Source organism: Echinops telfairi, unplaced genomic scaffold (genome assembly GCF_000313985.2).
Source record: "Echinops telfairi isolate 266 unplaced genomic scaffold, ASM31398v2 ScPeMD7_1713;HRSCAF=2227, whole genome shotgun sequence".
In the NCBI taxonomy this organism is placed as follows: Eukaryota; Metazoa; Chordata; class Mammalia; order Afrosoricida; family Tenrecidae; genus Echinops; species Echinops telfairi.
This window is the reverse complement of record NW_022105611.1, coordinates 18,602,322-18,622,262: the sequence shown is the minus strand read 5'-3', so window position 1 is coordinate 18,622,262 and position 19,941 is coordinate 18,602,322. Positions and strand designations below refer to the sequence as shown.

Below are 19,941 nucleotides of genomic sequence, written 5' to 3'. Positions count from 1 at the left end.
AGCCTCTTTCCGGATGAAGAAATAGATGTTGGGAAAGACTGAGGGACATGGCCAGGCTCCCACAGTAGAACTGTAGTCACCGAGACTGCAAACAACAGAGGAGTTTATTGACTAGCTCGAGCTAGCGTCCAAGTCCCAGAGCACCAACGCAGTGGCCTCCTCCGAGACAAGGAGGGTGACTTTGTTAGAGAAACAAAACTCAAGGTTGGAAAAATGAAACTTAGGCCTATTTTAAGAGGCTCTGCCTGCCATGGAGTCACAGCTGCCTTACAGAACGATGGCAGAGCTGGACTTCAGCCTAGGCCCAAGGAGTCCAAAGCCCACACCCAGCCCTGCTTCTCCCTGGGATTTGCTGTTTGCAGCTGGGGAATGACGACAGGAGGCAGAAATATCCTCCTTGGGCCTTTCTGGCCAGAAACAGGCAGAGAAAGGCTCCCCATCAGGCTGGTTCCGTCGTCATTCCTGCTCAGCTGGTGTGGGGATGTTGATGTCTGTCCGCAGAGGGGGCCCTCTAGGAGGAGGCTCTGATGACCAGCTACCTAGTCAACAAAGTTTCCGACTGACTGAGACAGAGAGACGTCTGACAGACAGCTGAACCAAGGACTAGTTTACCAGCTGGTGCAGACGGGTGTGCCCGAATGAGCAGCTAGCCTAGGAACTGGCTGGCAGGCAGGCAGATCCCTGCCTGCTAGCTATTTGGGTAATGAGGCCCCAGCCCTTAGCACCAGCGGACCTCCTTGGGGCTCAAAATCTAGCTGCCCACCTGGGAGAGAAAGGGGATGGGCTGTTCTGCTCGGGACCTGGCTCTGTGCCCTGTCTTCACTCCCCTACCAGGCTCAGCCCCTCCGCTTGAATTCCAGCCCACAACTGCCCCCTCACCCCGAGGGTTTCCAAGCACATGGGGGCGTGAAGCACAGCCTACTATGTGGGTTTGTGGCCAGTCTCTGCCGAGTTAAAACACTGAGACCCAGAAGGGTCGCCTCAGTCACTCCCGGGAGAGTCTGCTTAGCATCTCCTGGCCTTCTCTTCTTCAACATGACTTCCTCAGAGTCTCCCCCACGTTTTCCTTCTCTGGTTCAGTCCTTTGTCTCCTCCTGTCTAAAAAAGCCCCCTCACTTTCAAGGTGACCCTATAAAGCCGGGTAGGGCCGCCCGGTGGACTTCCAAGACTAACTCTTTACGGAAGTAGAAAGTCTCATCTTTCTCCCTTGGACCTCCGCTGGCTGGTGGCTTTGAACTGCTGACCTTTCAGTTCACAGTGTCCTGTGTAACCATTACACCGCCGGGGCTCCTTCTTCCCTGTCAGATGTCAGTTTTGTTTCCTCTGAGTGTTTATGTCAGACTTCCCCCCAATCACAGTACTTCCATTTCCTCAAATTCCTCAGAATAAGCATTTCTCCAAAGAAGAGATGACTAATAAGCACACAAAAAAGAGGCCCAATGTCATCAATGTGCCTCCAAAATTCAAAACACCCCAAACTCACTGCCACCAAGCCAACTGCGGCTCCTAGAGACCCTGTGGTCAGAGCAGAGCTGCCTCGGTGGGTTTCCGAGGCTGTCCGTCTTTACAGGAGCAGAAAACCTCATCTTTCTTCGGTGGAGCAGCTGGTAGGCTCAAACTTCTGACCTTGTGTTTAACAGCACAACATGCAATCCACTAGGCCAGCAGGGCTCCTATAGTTTGCATCAGGGAAATGCAAATCAAAACTACCGGGATGGGAACCCAAAATCCATTTGCAGAGGATCCAGTCAGACTGAGCCGCTGGCAGATCCACTCTAGCCACAGGCAAGAGTCCTGAACAGCCTTACAACCAGGCAGAGACCACTGTAATCATGATCATGCTGAATCTAACTCGATACTTAGGCAGTTCACCCCCTACCCCCACCACACCCCCACAGACATGAACTGAATTTATACTGGGGGCAAGTATCTCTTACTTGTTCCATGACAGAATTGTCCTCTCTAGCCTTTTGAATGTTGATAGGGGTTGTTAGTTCAGGCTGAGTAAAGAAACAAATCCAAAGACACTCATATGTATGTAGGAGAGACCTTTATATCAAAGAGCGATTGCACATTAAGAAAACATCCCAACCCACTTCAGATCAAGTCCCTAAGTCCTATATTACCCCATATGTCAATACTAGTCCATAAATTCCTCTTTAAACTCACACAGCCATGAAATGATGCTGAATGCAGGAAGATCACAGGCTGGTGGATGGAAAGTCTTATGGATCCAGTAGCAGTGGAAGCATCTCAGCACTGGTGTGGGTCTCCATGTGGCTCCTCCAGCGTCATGGCTCTGGCTGCTTCGGTGTAGCTCCATGTGGCTTGTCAGCAGGACGACCAAGTAGAGAGTGCCTCCTGCCTCCAAGGAGGAAGACAGGAGTTCCCAGAATCCTCAGGAGAAGACCAAGCCCACACAGAGGCCTCATTGGCTATGATCTGACTGACAGGCTAGACTCCACCCCTTTGCAAGTTGACAGGAGATGATGTCGCCACCACAGGGGTATTTCCCTTCTTACGCATTATTTGTATGTTTGTCTTTATTCTGCTTCAGTTGAGCCTTAGTACAATTTTGTTTTTTACTGTTTTCTATTGAGTTTCCCAGCTGTGAGGCACAGCAGGAGTGGATACGTAAGGAAAATAGCTGCCAGAAGAGGTTATAGGGAGTGCAGGTGTTGGGGTTGGGTGATAGGGAGGGCGCGGGGATTTGGGGAGTAAGTTATGAAAGCAGTGGCTGGGGAGGGAGCACTAGAACTGACTGTGATTGCACCACACATGGAAAAGGCGCTTTATCCAATGGAGGGCGGGGGGAGATGCTCTAAGATTGAAGTGCTCCTGACTGTACAATGCCCCGTGATATGATTGAATGAACTGTATGATATGTAAGTGGTGTGCCAATAAAACTATTGAAAAAGCAACAGTACAGGGAGCTACCACTCCCTGCCCACTAGCAGTGGCTGTCTCCGACACATGGCCACCGTTTCCCAGAGTTAGAGCTGTGCTCCACAGGCTCTTAACTGGGTGGCCGAGATCAACCAGGTGTTTCCTCCAAGGCGCTGTTGGGTGGAATGAAGAAAAACACCAGCATTTCAGCTAACCGTTAAAGTCCGGTCCTAACAGGTGCTGTCGGGGAGGTGGAGAAACAGGAACCCTGGCCCATCACTGGTGGGATTGTAAAATGGGAAGCCACTGTGGAAAAGCTTGGTGGTTTCCCCAGAAGATCACCGCAGAGTTCCTGGGAGCTCCACTTCCCGTCATCTGCTCAAGACACTGAAAGCACGTCCACTCAAGAACGTGCACACAAACATTCAGGGAGCCATTCTTCACACTCGCCCCAAAGTAAAGACATCCCACGCCCCAGTGCACTGCCCCGGCGTCAGCGAAGACGCACTGATATGGGATAGGGTTTCCGAGGCTGTAATTCTACCGAGAGTAGAAAGCCCTGTCTTTCTCCCGAAGAGTGTCTGGTGGTTTCAAACTGCTCACTTTGCAGTTAACAGCCCAAGGTGTAACCACCAAGGCTCTTAAAAACAGCCCAAATGTTCATGAATTGATTCATGGATAAACAAAATGTGGTACATAAAAAAGAATGGAATATCGTTGAACCCTTAAAATAAAAGGAATGGAGGACCAATACAGGCTACCAGATAAATGAACCTTGAAGACAGTAAAAGAACGCAGTCCCGGGAGGTCCTATAACTATACGGTATCGCTTATATGAAAGATTCAGAATAAGCAAAGCTAGAGGAGCCCAGGTGGCATAGAGGGTTACATGTTGGGCTGCGAACTGCAAGACCAGCAGTTCAAAGCCACCAGCCACTCCATGGAAGACAGAGGAGCCTTTCTAGTCTCGGAAACCCTCAGGGAGAATTCAACCCTGTCCCATAGGGTCGCTGGGAGTTGCACTCTGCTCGGTGGCAGTGAATGGTTTTGGTTAGAGACAGAAAGTGGATGCGTGGTTGCCAGAGGATGTGTGACTGGGAGCTACTGCTAATGAGCCTGGGGGTTTCCATTAGGGAGGCGAAAATGTCCTGGAGTCAGATGCTGTGCCCACTGTCCAGCTGAGCATACTATAAACTGCTGCATCGTACACTTACAGAGAGCTGATTCTGTGGGAGGTGAATTGTATCTGAATTAAAAAGTAAATTCCTCAGGCTCCCAGGGACTGTGCAGGAGGAACGCAGACCTTCTGTGTGTGGGTGGGTCCTGTGTAGCCACCTCCTTCACTTGCCTTATGAAGGTCCTTTCCAGTCCCGGAGATGGAATACGGGGCGGTAATGGCCTCGGGACTGTCCTCCGATCACCTCTGATCCAGGAGGAGCTTGTGGGTTGTGGGAAACTCCCAACAGAGTTGAGAGGCGTTGGAAACAATGGAAGAGACTCCTGGCAGGAAGCGGGGCCCTGAGAGAGAGGAAGCCAAGTAGACTTGGGTTGCTTGAAGGAGCAGGTGGTTTCCATCTAAATAAGGGGTGGAGTCTCCCCAAGCCAGACCTCTGGGCTCCCCGCTGAGATGAACCACAAGGAGCCCCTGGGAGGTGCCTCAGAAGGGGTTCCATGGCTTCTCCGTGGCTACCACAGGGGGAGACCAACACACAGAATGAGGGCCAAGGGCCCAGGTTCCAGCCCCGGGAGTTTATCCGGAAGAGGATGAAACCGAGCAGATTCTGGAAGGGCCCTTTTGCCCCTGACCCACAATGTGGTTTGTGGTGTCATTTGAACACCAGGCCCCATGATTTTACAGTGGTTCCTTGTGGGGGTGCTGATATCTGTTCTGAACAACACCCCAGAAAAACCATTCATCCCTGACCATGAGCTGAGTCCTGATGCGGGGGAACCTGACCTCAGATCCCTGATCCATGACAAAGCCAGCTAGACCCAGCTGCAGGCCAGCCTCTAAGAGAACAAGCTGTCTCCACCACTCGGCCTGCCCACGGGGCGGCGCTGGGGAGCGTGGGCTTGAGGCCATTGATCCCTCCCAGGTGTGTGTCCTTGGAGGGGGCAGCAGCTTCTCTCCTGAAGGAAGTGAATGTGTGCTCGTGTAATAGGGGGTCCCCTCTTAGGAAGGTCCCTCTCAGCACCTTCACTGAGAGGGCCAGTCTGCCTGGTGGTCTCAGATTCTCAGCAGCCTCTATGGCTCCTGCCTCCTCAAATACCTGGCTCTGGGCCTTCCGGGGCCAGGGGCATTCTCCGGGGTTCCAGATCCTAACTCTCACTTCCGGCTGGCTGTCCCACAGGGCCCACGGGTGAAGGACCCCAGATGCCAGAGGACAGCAAGGTCACAGCAGACACTGACGCCACACCTGGAGGCAAAGCCAGCGTAGCCAAGCAGCCAAGTATGCTGCACAGCATCAAGGTACCTCCCAGGGCCTGGCAGGGCAATGGGCGCCCAAGCCCACAGAGCAGCCTCTGCCCCGGCTGGGTGATAACCACCGGACAAATGGTGACCTCTGCTTCCTCAGCTGTCTAATGGTGGCTGGGAGGATCAAGGGGGTGGGGCACAAAAGTTCCCCGCTTGGTTTCAGGCACATGGAAGGTGCCGGTAACTATTTCTGCGCCCTCAGGAACAAAGTGGCTGCTCTGGGGGCCGTAGGGGTCGAGTCCTCTTACATCCTTAGGAGGACAAGAAGGACCCAGAGATACTGACCTTGCATGAGTCCTGGGGTGTTCTGGGGAGTCCCCAACATGCAGCCCCCCTCGATGCCTGGCCCCATGTCAGGGCTGCTCACACACCATCCTGTGCGGTTCTTGCAGCCCTGGGGTGTCCTCATTGCCAAGAGGATGGAACTGAGGCCCCAAAGAAATGAACGCTCTAAAGAGAAACGCATTTTTAAAATTCTCCCCCAATAGTTCTGTTTCTCTTGGGAACCCTGCCAGTTTGGGGGAAGGACTGGAGATAGGCTGGGGTATTTTGGAGTGGGGTGAAGCGGGCGGGACAAGGTGGGGATGAGATGAGGCAGCCTGGGGCTTTGGTGTGTGTGGTGCAGGCAGGCTCCCCAGGAGATGCCAGGAGGGGTGGAGTGGAGAGGATCTGGGTGAAGCTGGGGGTGGGGCGGGGAAGGATTGGGCTCTCTGGGTAAGAGGGATTAGGTGAAAGAAGCAGGGTCCAAAGTCCAGACCAGCCCCAAGGGAAGCTCTGAAGGTCGGAGAGCGTCCCCACCATTCCTGGGCCCGCGGATACCGCACTTTCAAGCACGCGGGTGCTGGCTAGCTCCTGAAGACTTGGAGTGAGTCAATCGGGCATCCTCTCTGCTCTTGGGGAGGGGGGCAGGTGTGAGACGCCCTCACTCATTTCTCTCTGACTCTCTTCTCGTGTGCTTGTTCTTCTCTCTCCTCCCGTGCATCTGTTTCTTCTGACCCGGCTTCCCCATCTCTATTCTTGGTCCCTCTCCTGATCCCTCACTCTCCCCCCTCCCCTCAATCGACAACTCCACCTCTCTCTGGATCTGCCCCTCCACCCCTCGGGTGTGTCTCCCCTATGCCCGTTTCCCTGTCCCTCTGCCCACGGCCATCTCTGCGGGGACCCTGGCAGTTCTTCGTCCTGTGCCACAGCCTGCTGCAGCTGGCCCAGCTCATGATCTCCGGCTATCTCAAGAGCTCCATTTCCACCGTGGAAAAGCGCTACGGCCTCTCCAGTCAGACCTCAGGGTTGCTGGCCGCCTTCAATGAGGTACGAAGCACGGGCCCTGGCCCATCTGCACCCCGCCCCTCCTCTTCCAGTGTCCTCAGCAGGCCCCATCACACTCCGCTCTCCAAACTCTCCTTAGACTGCCTGTGTTAGTCCAGGTTGACTAGGGATACAAATTCATAGACACTCATAGGTGTATAAGAAAGAGCTTTATCTCAAAGAGCAATTGCATATTGAGAAAGCATCCCAGCCCAGTCCAGATCAAGTCCATAAGTCTGATTGTAGCCCTTATATCTGATACCAATCTATAAATTCCTCTTCAGACTCACACAGCACACGCAATGATGCCAAATGCTGGAAGATCACAGGCCAGTGGGTGGGCAGTCTTGTGGATCCAGTGGTGGTGGAAGCATCTCAATGCTGGCGTGGCTCTCCACGTGGCTCCTCCAGTGCTCAGAGTGTCTCAGCAGCAGAAAAGGGAAGGCCCGAGAGAGAGTGTCTCCTGCCTCCAGGGAGGAAGACAGGAATTCCCAGAATCCTCAGGAGAAGATCATGCCCACCCAGAGGCCTCATTGGCTATGATCTGATTGACAGGATAGACTCCACCCCTTCACTCAAGTTGACAGGAGATTATATAACTGCCACACTGCCCTCCCAAAGTTTCCTGGCTGAGAACCTGACTGGGCATGCTTACAACAGAGGCCCAGGGAGATCACTGCCCAGGCTTCCTAAAGCCCTTCCCTGGACGCACTGGAATCGGGCATGTAGCCTCGGAGAGAGAGTTGGGAGTCCCATGGCCACCCGCTTTCCCTCTGGTCCCTGGCAAGTACCTGCCCCGGGAAGGAATCAGGGGAGGTCAGTTCCACGGGTGCCATGAGAGGGAGGTGGAGATGGGGTCAGTGGTCTGACTTTCAAACCTGGCGGTGGGCGATGAAGGAGGAAGTGAGCCCACGGTCTGGATGGGGTGTCAGTCTTCCGAGAGGCCCAGGGGTCCTCTGCCGCTGGGGCTGACCCCCGGTTGGGACTTGAGAAGCTGCATGGAGAGTGCAGAAGCTGTTTTAGAGAGTGCCGCCATGGGCCTCTCCCGCCGCATCCAGATGTTTCCCCCTCAGAGGCGGCAGATGTCCAGAAAACACAGTTTCTCCCCGCCCGGCAGATTTCTGTGAACGTCTCTCTCTGTTGGGTAACGTGTCACATTCCTCCCAACCCAAGGCCTGCCTGCTACACGTCCCTCGATGTTGCTGGGTCACCCGCCCTCCCGTCCAGATCTCAGAACGGGACGTGAGAGCCGCTGCCTTCCTCTGGGACCCCCGTGGCCCCTGCGGACAACAGCGTGCTGGTCCTTCTCAGTGACAGTCTTGTGCTGGTCGCCTACTTCCCAGTGGGGAGCCCCAGCTCAGCGGGGTGAGCTGCGGGCCCCAGGCCGTAGGTCGTGCAGTTGGGACTGAGAGCCCAGCTGCAGAGCCTGCCCTGCAGGTTCTCAAGTCCCCTCCAGCATCCATGGCCTGCAGTTTGCATCCTAGGAGTCAAAATCCCAAGGCGTAGTCTTCTGGCTTTAGATTTTCTTGATGGGTTTCTCTCCTTTATGCCTTCCCAGAAACCCAAGATCCTTTTCCTCGATAGACTCCTCCACTGTCTACCAACTGGTCCAAGCCACGCTCCAAGACAAACGTGAATTTCTAGCCTTGTCCTGTTTGTCCTTGTTCTTCTCCCTTACTAGAGCCCTTTCTAGGAGGGCCCAGGGCTAATATTTGTCAGAAAGGCCTTCTCACTGAAAGCCCCAACTCCACTGCCGCAGAGCTGATTCTGACTCATGGCAAGCCTGCAGGACAGTAGAACGGCCCCACACAGTAACCAAGGCTGTCAGTCTTACCAGGCGCAGAGAAAGCCTCAACTTTCTCTCAAAGAGTGGCTGGTGGATTTGAGCTACCAACCTTGCAGTTAGCAGCTGAGCACTGTGCCGCTGGAATGCCTAACAAGATCCTCCAAACTCATCCAGTTGATTCCCACTTATAGCGAGTCTACAGGACAAGATAGTACCTGTCCCTTTGAGTGTCTGAGGCTGTCACGTTACACGAATGCCTTGTCTCTCTCTTTCTGGTGGTTTTTAAATTGCTGGCCTTGCGGCTGGCAGCCCATTGTAGAACCCACTACATCACCAGGGCTGGAAGATTGTGATTCAGCCAGCTAACCAGCTTTACTGATGGAAAAAGACACCGAGGCTGGCAATAGAGATCAGAATGGTGTGGACCTCTCCCACCAGGCCTGTCCCCCTTTCACAGGTTCCCTTGTCCTTTTGCAGGTGGGAAACGTAGGCCTGATTGTGTTTGTGAGCTATTTCGGCAGTCGAGTGCACCGGCCTCGCCTGATCGGCTGCGGGGCTCTCCTCGTGGCCCTGGCGGGTCTGCTCATGAGCCTCCCGCAGTTCATCTCGGAGCCATACCGCTACGACCACACCAGCCCTGGTAAGAGCAAGAGGGGGCACGAGGCAGGAGGAGCTGCATCTTGTGCACCAGGGCCATACCACATTCCACTACCAGCCGGGATGGGTCCCAACTTCCCAGGGCACTCAGTTATAGAGGGCTGTTCCCTGCGTCCCAGTCCTGCGGTGTGAGCTAGAGTACCTACCAGGGCAGAGGTGTGAGGCCCTTCGGCCTCTCTTAGTCAGCATCTGCGGGTCTGTTTCTGTGTTTTTAGGGACAGAGGTGAATTTGCAATGCATTCTAACTTTGGCCTTGACGTGCAGTAGGCCCTTAAGAAGTATTTTGTGGAATAAGAACGGCAGTGTTGTACACCACTCACCACGCACCAGATGCTATCGTTAGTACGTTATGTGCATTAATGCATTTAACCCTCATGAGAAGCCAAGACATTGATGAAATAATGAATGAAGCAATGAATAGACAAATGCAAACATGAAAGAATTTTAGGCTGGAATAGGGAATTCCCATTCAGCCTAGTGGAATTTTCTTGAGAGCCTGCTTCGCTACCTGACTCTTAGAGAACACAACCCAATACTCTTAATTTCCTTCTTTTCCTCTCCCATCCGTCCATCCATCCGTCCATTCATCCACCCACCCACCCATCTAGTTATCCACTTACCCACTCATCCACCCACCCATCCAATAGTTCATCCATCCATCTATCCGTCCATCCATCTGTTGGCTCATCAAAAACACAAAACAAAACCCTTCGTGATGTCTATTTTACGACAGGCTATCTCAGGGGTCTCAGTCTTTTTCTCTGGGGATTGAGGAAAGGATACAGAGACCATGACCCCACAAGGTTTCAAGTGTGTGAGGAGGAAAACCCAGGGGGTATAGGACTCAGGGAAGGAGGCCAGGTCCCAGACTAGCAGTAGGGATTTCTCAGAAAAGGGTGAGGTCAGAAAGGTACAAAGAGTCCAGCCCCTCAGGAGGTGGCCGGAGGGAGCCATCCGAGCCCTGAGTAGGGGCAGGACACTTGTAGTTGGAGGGAGCTGGGGGAGGGGCGCACGAGCCAGAGCAGGTAGCGGAAAAGTACAGCCTGTGTCTGAGGAGTGTGAGGTCGTTGCCCTAGGCCTGCCTGCGTGGAGAGCTGTCAAGAGGACTTACCGGAATACTGGACAAGAAGATTTCCTTGCTGTTATTTGTCCAGCGTTTCACTTCAACAAAGTTATTTCTGGGAAGGGCCACACACATTCTTCTTCCTGTTCACGGCCACCCCTGTCCTGCGCTGCCGCGGGGCCCTGCAACTCTCTGAGCAAAGCCCTGGGCCTGGCCGACTCGCGGTATTCACACGTGAACACCGAGTGAACAGACCCAGGGGCCTCCTGGAGCCGGCCCAGCTCAGGCATTCCAGGCCACTCCATGCATCTGGTCTTTGTAAATGTTTACCAAGTTCTATTGTGTTCCAAGGAGCTCTGGGGCCATCATGGTTACACACTGGGCTGCTAACCGCAAGGTCCACAGTTCAAAACCACCAGCAGGAGAAAGACAAGGCTTTCTACTCCCATAAAGAGTTACAGTCTCGGAAGCTCACAGGGGCACTTCTACCCCATCCGATGAGGGTGGCTATGAGTTGGCATCAACTCAATGGCTGTGAGTTAGGTTTGCTTTGTGTGTTAGTGCCCTCTGCTAGGCACAGGGGACATAGGCCTATGGGGACAAGTCCAATCTCTAAGCCATCATGTCTAATGTTAAGTGAACCCCATACACAGGCAGCATGCCCCACTCCTGACCTCTTCTTCTTCTTTCTCCTCCTCCTCCTCCTCCTCCTCCTTCTTCAGTTGTGGATTGTGAACTGGGGGAAGGTTTCCAGAGCAGAGCCGGTTTTCAATCAGCCGTTGGAACACATTCTGTTTCGTCTCACTGATGGCAGCTCCACAGTGTAACAGCCTTGCTCTCACTTCCTTCCGGTGCTCCCTGTTTCCCTTCCTCTTTGATCTCTAGCCCTTCTGAACGCGGGCCTGCGGTCCATGCTGCCCTTTTCAGCTCAAACGGCTGCTGATTCTCTAAGAAGCGTGTCCCTCACAAGTGTCACTGTGTCCCGTACAGACCTGTCTATGACTTGGCTGAAAATGGAGCCAGGAGGGTGAGTTCAGTTCCACACCCAAAGCGTGACTAAGGGCCATGGTCACCGCGCCCCTAGGCTTGATGTGACCAGTAAACCTGGTTTTTCTTAGGATCTTGAGCTTTGATCCACATTTTTCTCCCACTCTATCCAGGACCAATTGCCACCCCTTTCCGGGCAGTTAGCAGTAGGAGGAGTAGCGGGGCACCATCTAGTTCTACGGGTCTCAGGGTTATGGAAAGGATGTGCTCGTGCGTCGTTAGCCCACTAGACGAATTGTTTCTACATCTCCTATTTCCATCTCTGTTCTTTCCTCTGGGCAGGGAGAGACCAATGGCTGCACCTTAGATGGCTGCTCATGAGCTTTCGGGACCCCAGTTTCCACTCAACTCAGCAGGGATGTAGCACATTACCTTAGTAAACTGTGTTATGCCGATTGACATCGGCGTTCCCTGAGTCTATGGTCCTGAGCCCCTAAGCATGAAGACTCATCCCCTCAAAGTGTTTGGTTATGTCCAACGTTTCACAGCGCTGCCCCTGTGCGCTCCCCCACATTCATGGCTATATTCTCAGCCAAGGCAAACACCCACCGACACATGTCCCCTGCCAAGCCTCGGCATAGGGGTAGGTATTTGCCTACTGTGCCCCCAGCCACGCACAGGCCGCCATTGTTGCAGGGTGTGTGTGTGGCTCGAGGCACTTTGGCTGCCTTTCACTCTCGCACTCTCCACAGGCTGCCTTCTGCCCCGTCCCTTTCCTGCCAGCCTCCCTCTCACTGTAGACCGCCTTCCCCTTCCCCCAAGTTAACCTGCGTCTGCCCTCCAGCCCATGGTCTGCACCCCTAGTACCCAGCAGACCACCAAAGAATGGTTCTTTTTGTGTGAAAACAACCTTCTCTTGACTTTTTATAATAGTGATCTCGTACAATATTCGACTCATTTCATTCATCCCAATATCCTTCAAGGGGATCCAGGTTTTGAGGTCTCACTTAGCCATCATGATTCTGAGCGCTGCCGGATGGTCTAGTGTGCATCCTTTATCCGTTCCCCCATCGATGGGCATCAAGTTGTTTCCATCATTCTGCGGTTGCTAATAGTGCGGCGATGAACATGGGCGCATCTCTCTATTCACGTCGTGGCTCTTATTTCTGAGCCCTGGTGGCACAGAGGTTATCCGTTGGGCTGTGAACTGGGAGGTTAACAGTTTGAAACACCAGCTGCTCCACAGGGGGGAAGGAGGCTTTCTTCTTCAGTAGAGTTACAGTCTCAGAAACGCACAGGGTTAGCTCCATCCTGTCCTACAGGGTCGCATGAGTCAGGATTGACTCGCTGCCGGTGAGAGAGCGAGAAGGATTGTGGGCTCACACGGTACTTCTAGTTCCAACCTTCTGCAGACGGGCCATCCTGTTTCCCATGGCCGTACATTGTACAGTGTTAGGGTTGCCCCATTTGATGAGTGAGGACGGCAAGGCTCAGGGAGGGAGGAACGTCCCCTGAGCCCACAGCTAGTAGAATGATGACCCACCACGGTAGCTGGCCCTGAACTGCTGAGTTATTCTGCTTCTGAATAGCTTCGAGGTAGAACATCCATTGTAGGGGACTCATTTGCAAGATGAGGAAATGAAGGGCCACAGGGGGTAAGGCCGGTGTCCAAGTCACACAGTGAGGGCTCTGTTGACATCCAGATCCTTGACCTTGGTTCCCATGGCACTTCCCGGACCCCAGGCATCACTCTTCAGGCCAGGTGGACACACCCCTGAGCTCGGGCGCCCAGAAGGGGCAGGGCAGGCCACAGTCAGACAGCCACGTCGGTGTCTGCACTTGGGATCACAATAGTGTGAGTGTCTCCTGGAGTTTGCTCACCAAATATTGGTGAGCTGCAGGCAACACATGTCTAGTACTACATTAAGAAGTTATCTGTGGCTTTGTCCTGAGCAGACCCCAAACCCCAAAAGGAGCACCAATGTTTCCAGGATCCTCCGCCACATCCCAGTCCCGGCTCCTTCCCTTCCTCCTCAGCCTCCCGCCCTGGCCTTGCCCTTCACCCTCTGACACAGTCTACTCATTCTCCTGAGCCACTGGTCACGTCCTGCGGCCCCTCCGTGGGACACAGCCCCTTCCTTCATCCTGCAGACGATCTTGTTTGTTCAAGCTCGACCTCCTTCGCCTATCCCACCACGCCCCAGAGCCACTGTTGCCAAGGCACTTCCACCCGCCTCTGCTCAGGAGGGGTATGGTGTTTAAGAGCATGAGCTCTCCAGCCAGACTGCCTGCCCAGGTTCAAATCCCGCCTCTGCCCCTTGCCAGTGGCTGTCTGAGCATCCGTTTCCTCCATCTGTGAAACGGGGTGATGAGCGGAGCTTCCCGAGGTCCACCCTGAAGGTTCAGGGATGAGTAGATAGAGCCCTTACAGCAGTACCTTGCATCTGTCAGTGCTAAGTGATGTTGGCTGCTGCCGCCCAGGGATCCCTGAGTGGTACAGAGGGTTAGATGCCCGGCTACTGACCGAAAGTCTGGCAGTTTGAACACCACCCCCCCGCCCCACCCCCCGAAGGTCCTTGAAGGAATATCCTGGCCATTGCCTTTGGGGCGATCACAGCGATTGACAGCTATATGGAACCCACTCCGCACTGAGACCTGGGGGGTCACCTTGTCAGCCTCTGGCTGATTGTCATCACCGTTTCTGTTTGCTTCTTCTCTCAGCAGATCTGCCACAAGCCTCTGAGACGTCCCTGTGCCTGCCGGTGACCTCAGACCCCGCACCAGCCCACTCCAATGGCAACTGCTCTAGCTACACAGAGACCCGGCATCTGGCAGTGGTGGGGCTGATGTTTGTGGCCCAGACCCTCCTCGGCGTGGGGGCTGTGCCCATCCAGCCTTTCGGGATCTCCTACATCGATGACTTCGCCCACAGCAACAACTCCCCCCTGTACCTAGGTGAGTCTTGGTCTCATGCCGCCAGGCTTTGAGGGCCGGGCCAGGTTCAGGAGGAAGATGCCCCATTTGGTGACATTGATGTCCTGTTCTCAGCCCCATCTGTCCAGGAAAGGCTGACAGCAGCCCTGCAGACCTTTCCAGACCTGACCCGGGGAGGCCAGGCCACTCCTGCCCACTGGGAGTCTGGGCAGTCACCAGGCTGTTTAGGGAGACCGAAGCTAGCAGGACCCCCCGGCTTTGTGTTGCAGGGATCCTGTTTGCCGTGACCATGTTGGGGCCAGGCCTGGCCTATGGGCTGGGGGGCCTCATGCTGCGCCTTTACGTGGACATTAACCGGATGCCAGAAGGTGAGCCTCTTCCTTCTCCCTCACCCAAGGGCAGCCCAGGCAGCTTGCTGGGCTCCTGGGAGACCCTGGGTTCAAAACCCAACAATGCCGCTGACTGTCTCCCCTCTGAGCCTTCGCTGTCTTCCCTGTCGGGGAAGATAGGGCACCTCCGCCCCATCTCTTTTGCAAAAGAGCTGATGGCGGTCAACTAGGAAGTGGCCTTCAGGGGAGGAATCGGGCTTGTGGCTGCAAGGCGCGCTCTGAGTCCTCACCTTCTTCCCTCTGGCCCCCAGCCCCATGCTCAGGTCCGCAGTGCGTCACCTAGAACTTTCCCAGACAACCTCTCAGGGCTCTTCTGGTTCTGACCGTCTCAGAGTGTGGGAAACTTCCACGGTCTCTGATCCAGGCCGTGGTCAGAATGGGCTAAGGAGTGCACTGAAGCTTAGCCTGAAGGCAGCCATGGCTGTGGAGTGAGTGGCCTGGTGCGCTGGCTCCCCACAGAAGAGTGGGAGGGGGGCTCATGCGAGAACAGCCCTACCACTCCCCCGGGGATTTGCTCACACGCAAGTGACATGCATGTGGCTTGCTGGACGGCTTCTCATCAAAGATGCCGCCAACCAGTCCTGGGCAGCTGGGAATCAAGGTCACGAGGAACAGCCCACCCAGCCCCCTTTCTTCTAGAAAACTGGCCACAGGGGCTGGCACAGGACTGTGGCTGCCACACTCCTCTCCCTCCCAGGATGGCCCCAGGGGTCAAAGTCCTGGAGACACATCCAGTCTTGGGGGAGGGGGCATGCTTTCTGACTACACTGGCATCATTCCAACTGATGTGGCCCCTCGGCAGGCAGGTGTGCACTGAGGTGCCACCTCACTTGTGCTTCTGTTTCTAGGGGGATTCATGGAGTGGGGGGACCAGGGTTGTGGCAGGCCCAGGCGGTATGGGAGAAGCAGAGGAGTTGAGAGTGTGGGTGTGTGACCTCTCCCCCGGCTGGCAGAGAGGCAGGAGGAACAATAAGTGGAGGAGGAAGCCAAGGCTCTCCGTGCCAAAGGCAATCCACCCCCAGCTTTGCAAGCAGGTTGTGTGAGTGTTGGCTGTGTGCTCTGGCTCCTGGGCCGGGAGGAGCAGAAAATTCAGCAGTGAGGGGCTCAGTCCTGCACAACAGGGAGAGTTTGATTGTGCATTTACATTTTCATAGTCTTTCCAGATAGTGTGCAGGTGGAAGGAGGATGAACCCAACTCAATGTCGGGGCCCAAGAGGCTCGATGGGTAGCTGGAAGAATTCCTAGCTAAACCTGGAAGTGGTGGTGGGGGTGGTCAGAAGCACCTGGGGACCTTGGCGAGGAGACCGATTCCTTGACCACCTTCCTGCCCAACCCTGTGGGCGTTCTAAGGAAGTCTTAGGCAATACGTGGTGTTTGACATGCGCCCCTGGTGATTTCCATCATCATGCAAGTCTGAGAACCACCAGAGCAGTTTCGATCATGCAGTGAGCAGAATTAAGGCCAGGGTCGTACTCAGCACAAAAATAAGACGAGCAAACACCTGCACGATGTGACCGTGTGCCTGGCACTCGGCTAGGTGCTTGACGCCATAGTCCCTGTCATTCATTCCCAAGGACCACCCCAGACGAAGCTGCAATTATTCTCCCTGTTTCATAAAGGAAGAAACTGAAACAAAAAAGCGATTAAGTAACTTGCCCGGGGGATGCAGTTCACCACAGATTTCCGATCCACTCATTTCTAAAGTCCACCACCTTGGCCGCCATACTCCATGTCTTAGTAGTTGGAGAAATGGAGGCCCAGAAAGGACCGGTGACCTGCCCAAGGTCTCATAGGGGCAGATCTCACCTCTCCTGACTCCCAGCCCAAAGTCTTTCTCTGCTCTTCCAGGCTGACTTGTGTCTTAAAGGTCAGCCACAGGGTGATGGCCTACCTGACCTGAACAGCACCATTGTTTTCTCTTCTAGGTGGCATCAGCCTGACTTCGAAGGACCCCCGCTGGGTGGGTGCCTGGTGGCTGGGCTTCCTCATCTCTGCTGGCGCGGTGGCACTGGCTGCCACCCCCTACTTCTTCTTCCCCAGGGAGATGCCCAAGGAGAAGCATGAGCTTCGCTTCCGCTCGAGGATCTTGTCCATTATCGCCTCACCTGCCAGCAAAGTAAGCTCCGCCCGCCACACCCTGGGCTCCAGCTCCCACCTTCTTGCCAGCTTTTGTAACCCTAACTTCATCCCTCCTGGGCACGGGACCTCGTGCTCACCACGCCCCTCCATGCCCGGGATCAACTGCATCATCCTAACAGTCCTGCAAGGTGAGCGTTACCTGCCCCTTCCATGGTGAGGATATCGAGGGACTTACCCAAGATCACTGAGCCAACAAGGGGTAGCGCTCGCAGCACCCATGGCTTTTACTCTAACCACTGCGCCTCCAGCCTTTCTGCTGGTCACAAAAGATTTGTGTCGAGTTGTAATGTGCTACGGGCCTGTTAAGAGCTGGGAGGATGAGGAGGATGAGCAGGAGGGTCTAGGAGACTTTCCCGAAGAGGAAGGATTTGAGTCCTACATATAAGGATGTGTGGAAACTTGGGGAGGAGAAAGGAGGGCATTGTAGATTGGGAAAGAACAAGGGCAGAGAATTGATTGCAGAAATGAACCTGGCCTTTGGGAGGGCAGTGAAGGGGATAAACACGTATGGATTGTCTCTCTGGGACAAGGCCCAGGCTGGACTCTGGTCATGCAAAGATCAGCTCTGGTCTCTACACTTAAAAGGGGGCTCAGTTGATCGAGGACATAGATGCCTAGACAAGTAGCACCAACCTGGTCTCATGCTTATGGGAGATCTCACTGAATATCCCCTGCTCACCTTTTGGGGCGAGTGGTCCTTGCCTCAGAAGAGGACGCTGCAATTCAGCCAGGTAAAGACATTCTGTTGTGATCTCAGGGCTGGTAAGAGAGGGTCGTGGAGCAGGATAGATCGTTCGTTCCAGGCCTGGGGCCTCAGATTTTCCAGGGACCTACAAAACACAGCCCCCACCCCCCCAAAGCACAGGGGATGGCAGAACGTCTTTGAAGCTGAATCACATGTTAGTCATGTTAACATCACTCATGTCCACGTTCTATCTGCACACGTTTCTTTACGATCTGCAAATCGGCAGTTTGCATTACTCTTTTTCTGAAGCAGGGGTGGTGATTGGAAGTCACAGATAATAAAAAATTGAGGAAGTTAGTTGTTGCCAAGAAACTCTGATGTCAAAGGGATGATTTCTATAAAATCCTGTTGAGTATTTTTGTTGTAAGAAAGGGTGGACATATGATGGCAGATTGGGGCACACAAACAGATCTGCTGATCTGTGGAGGAAGAGAGTTTGGGCCTAAAAGGGGCTAGATCAGCTCTCTCTAGAAAAGCCGGGATTTGAGTGCAAGTCTCAGAACCGACTGCTCCCCCAAACCTCCCCTCCCCACCCCCTGGCAGAGTCAAGGATGTGTATGTGGGAAGGGAGATCAAAGAAAATGATGCAGGAACAGCCAGCAGGGGCCGAACAGGAAAGCCCTTGACCGCCAGGTTACAAGGCAATGGACAGCCCTGGACAGAGGGTAAATAGGGGAGTCCCATGGTTCCGTCACTGAGAGCCACACAGCGCTGCTAGCTCTGACAGGTTTGGTGGACAGAAAGATTGTGAGGGACAAGGAGAACGGATGGGGAAAGGTTGAGAAATAGGGTCGTCCATACAACAGGCTCTTGCCACGATCTAAACAACAGCTGCCGGGGCAAGGCACTGCATTGACCAGGAGTCAGGGAGTGGGGATGAATCCCGAAGCTATCCAGGAAGACTGCAGAGACATCCCCGGGCCAGTGAAAAGCCGAGCGGAGGCTGAGCGGCCACTCCCAGGGCAGGAAGGCTTGAGTTTGGAACCACAGATGGTCGTTCCCGGTGCTGCCTAGCTCAGACGGAAATTGGTAGACATAGGATTCCTGTAACTTGAAGGAGAGATCTTGGACGTGGGGTGATCTTAGAAGAAGAAGGACAGAGATACTGATGATACTCTCTAAGTTGAGTCCTAAATTAGAACAGGGCGACGGAGTGATCTTGACCTTTGGACACTCGGAAGGAACAGAGCTGGGAGTGGGAGACTTGTCTGTGCTAGGCTTGGTCACATGTCAGTTGTGTGACTTTGGGCAAGTCACTTCCCATGTCCCCCTTCCACCATGGAAGAAACTGAAGTTAGATGCCTGGAGCAACTCTGCCTCTCGGATTCTGAAAATGCGTGGCTTCTTGAGTTGAAGCTGCCATAATTCAGAGATTCCGGTTTTAAGGGCTATGCCTCTGTGATGCCTTGGGGCCCCGGCTCCCCGGCTGTGAACCTGTCTGGCTGTCTGGATTCATTCTGTCAACACTTTGGGGATAGGGAGTGGGGAGGGGAGGGGGTGAGAGGTTCTTTAAAAAGAACTAAAGGCTGAGAACATGATGATCTGCTTCCAACAGCTCTGAGGCAATACATATTGATGCGGGAGGAATTGTTCTCCTACCTCCTTGAGGGGGCTTTGGCCTGGGCTGCTTTCAGGAATATTGACTGGCCCAGCCTGGCCTACCTGGGCCACCAATTAGGCCAAAGGGCCAGGTCTCAGACCTGAGCCAGGTCTCTTCTGTAGGGGCAGGGAAAGGACAGGAGGAGAAACTGAAGATGGGGCTTCAGTTGGTGAAGATTGGTGAAACCTTTGCCAGTATCACATCCCAGGCTCAGGTCTCCAGAGTCTCCAACATCCCCTATAGGAGTAAAGTGCCATTTTCTAAGTTACCCAAGGGAGAAGGCCTCTGGCCTCCACCTTCATAGTATAGTGGACAGTTGATCCAACGAGATCTGCTAGCTCTCATTGGTTTGATGATTTCTTCTCTTTGTGGTTCCCTGTCTCTGGAGGATGACACGAATATTTCCCCGGGGGGCGGCGGGCAAAGGGATGAGACCCACAGCCCTGCCTCAGGGAGCTCTCGGGCAGTGAAGGAAGACTGAGAGAACTGTGCAGAGAGGGGGCATGCCGGGACGGGAGCTCAGGTTCCTCCCATGGCCATGACCAAGTTCTTTGCAGCCCCCACTGGGCACAATATAAGATGGGGTTGAAGGAGGTCACCCAGAGCGTGCCAGGAAGCACGACATTCTCCAGGAGCCCAGGGAGGAACGATGGCCCCTTGAGGGCTGGCTGGCAGGTGGTGGAGACCCACGCCGTCAGCCAGCAGCTGAAACGCCCTCCTTGACCCTGTGGTTCTCCTGAGTGCCTGCCCTTGGGTCTGAGCAAGAGCTAGGAGAGGCCTGGCCAGCTACCTCCCAGCATATAGGCCTCTTCTCCTGAGAACCTCCGGCCCTGCCCAGCCTCTGAGCACTAGGAGACTCTGAGACTTCCCTCCTGGCGCATCCTTTCCAGGATTCTCTGTGCCTGTCGTTTCTGATATTGCTCTGAGAGTCTGCGAGGCTGAGATGATATGGCTTTAAAGTTCTGTGATTCTAA

General features: G+C 54.3%; 1 protein-coding gene across 1 annotated transcript in view; it reads left to right on the top strand.

The window, feature by feature from the left end:
* Positions 1-19,941, top strand: part of SLCO2B1 (solute carrier organic anion transporter family member 2B1) — a 56,874-nt gene that overhangs the window by 12,494 nt on the left and 24,439 nt on the right. The window contains exons 2-7 of the mRNA XM_045293090.1: positions 5,238-5,356; positions 6,533-6,670; positions 8,931-9,093; positions 13,885-14,115; positions 14,364-14,462; positions 16,409-16,750. Of these exons, the coding sequence (XP_045149025.1) occupies positions 5,238-5,356; positions 6,533-6,670; positions 8,931-9,093; positions 13,885-14,115; positions 14,364-14,462; positions 16,409-16,750 (1,092 nt within the window). The remainder of the gene's footprint in view (positions 1-5,237; positions 5,357-6,532; positions 6,671-8,930; positions 9,094-13,884; positions 14,116-14,363; positions 14,463-16,408; positions 16,751-19,941) is intronic.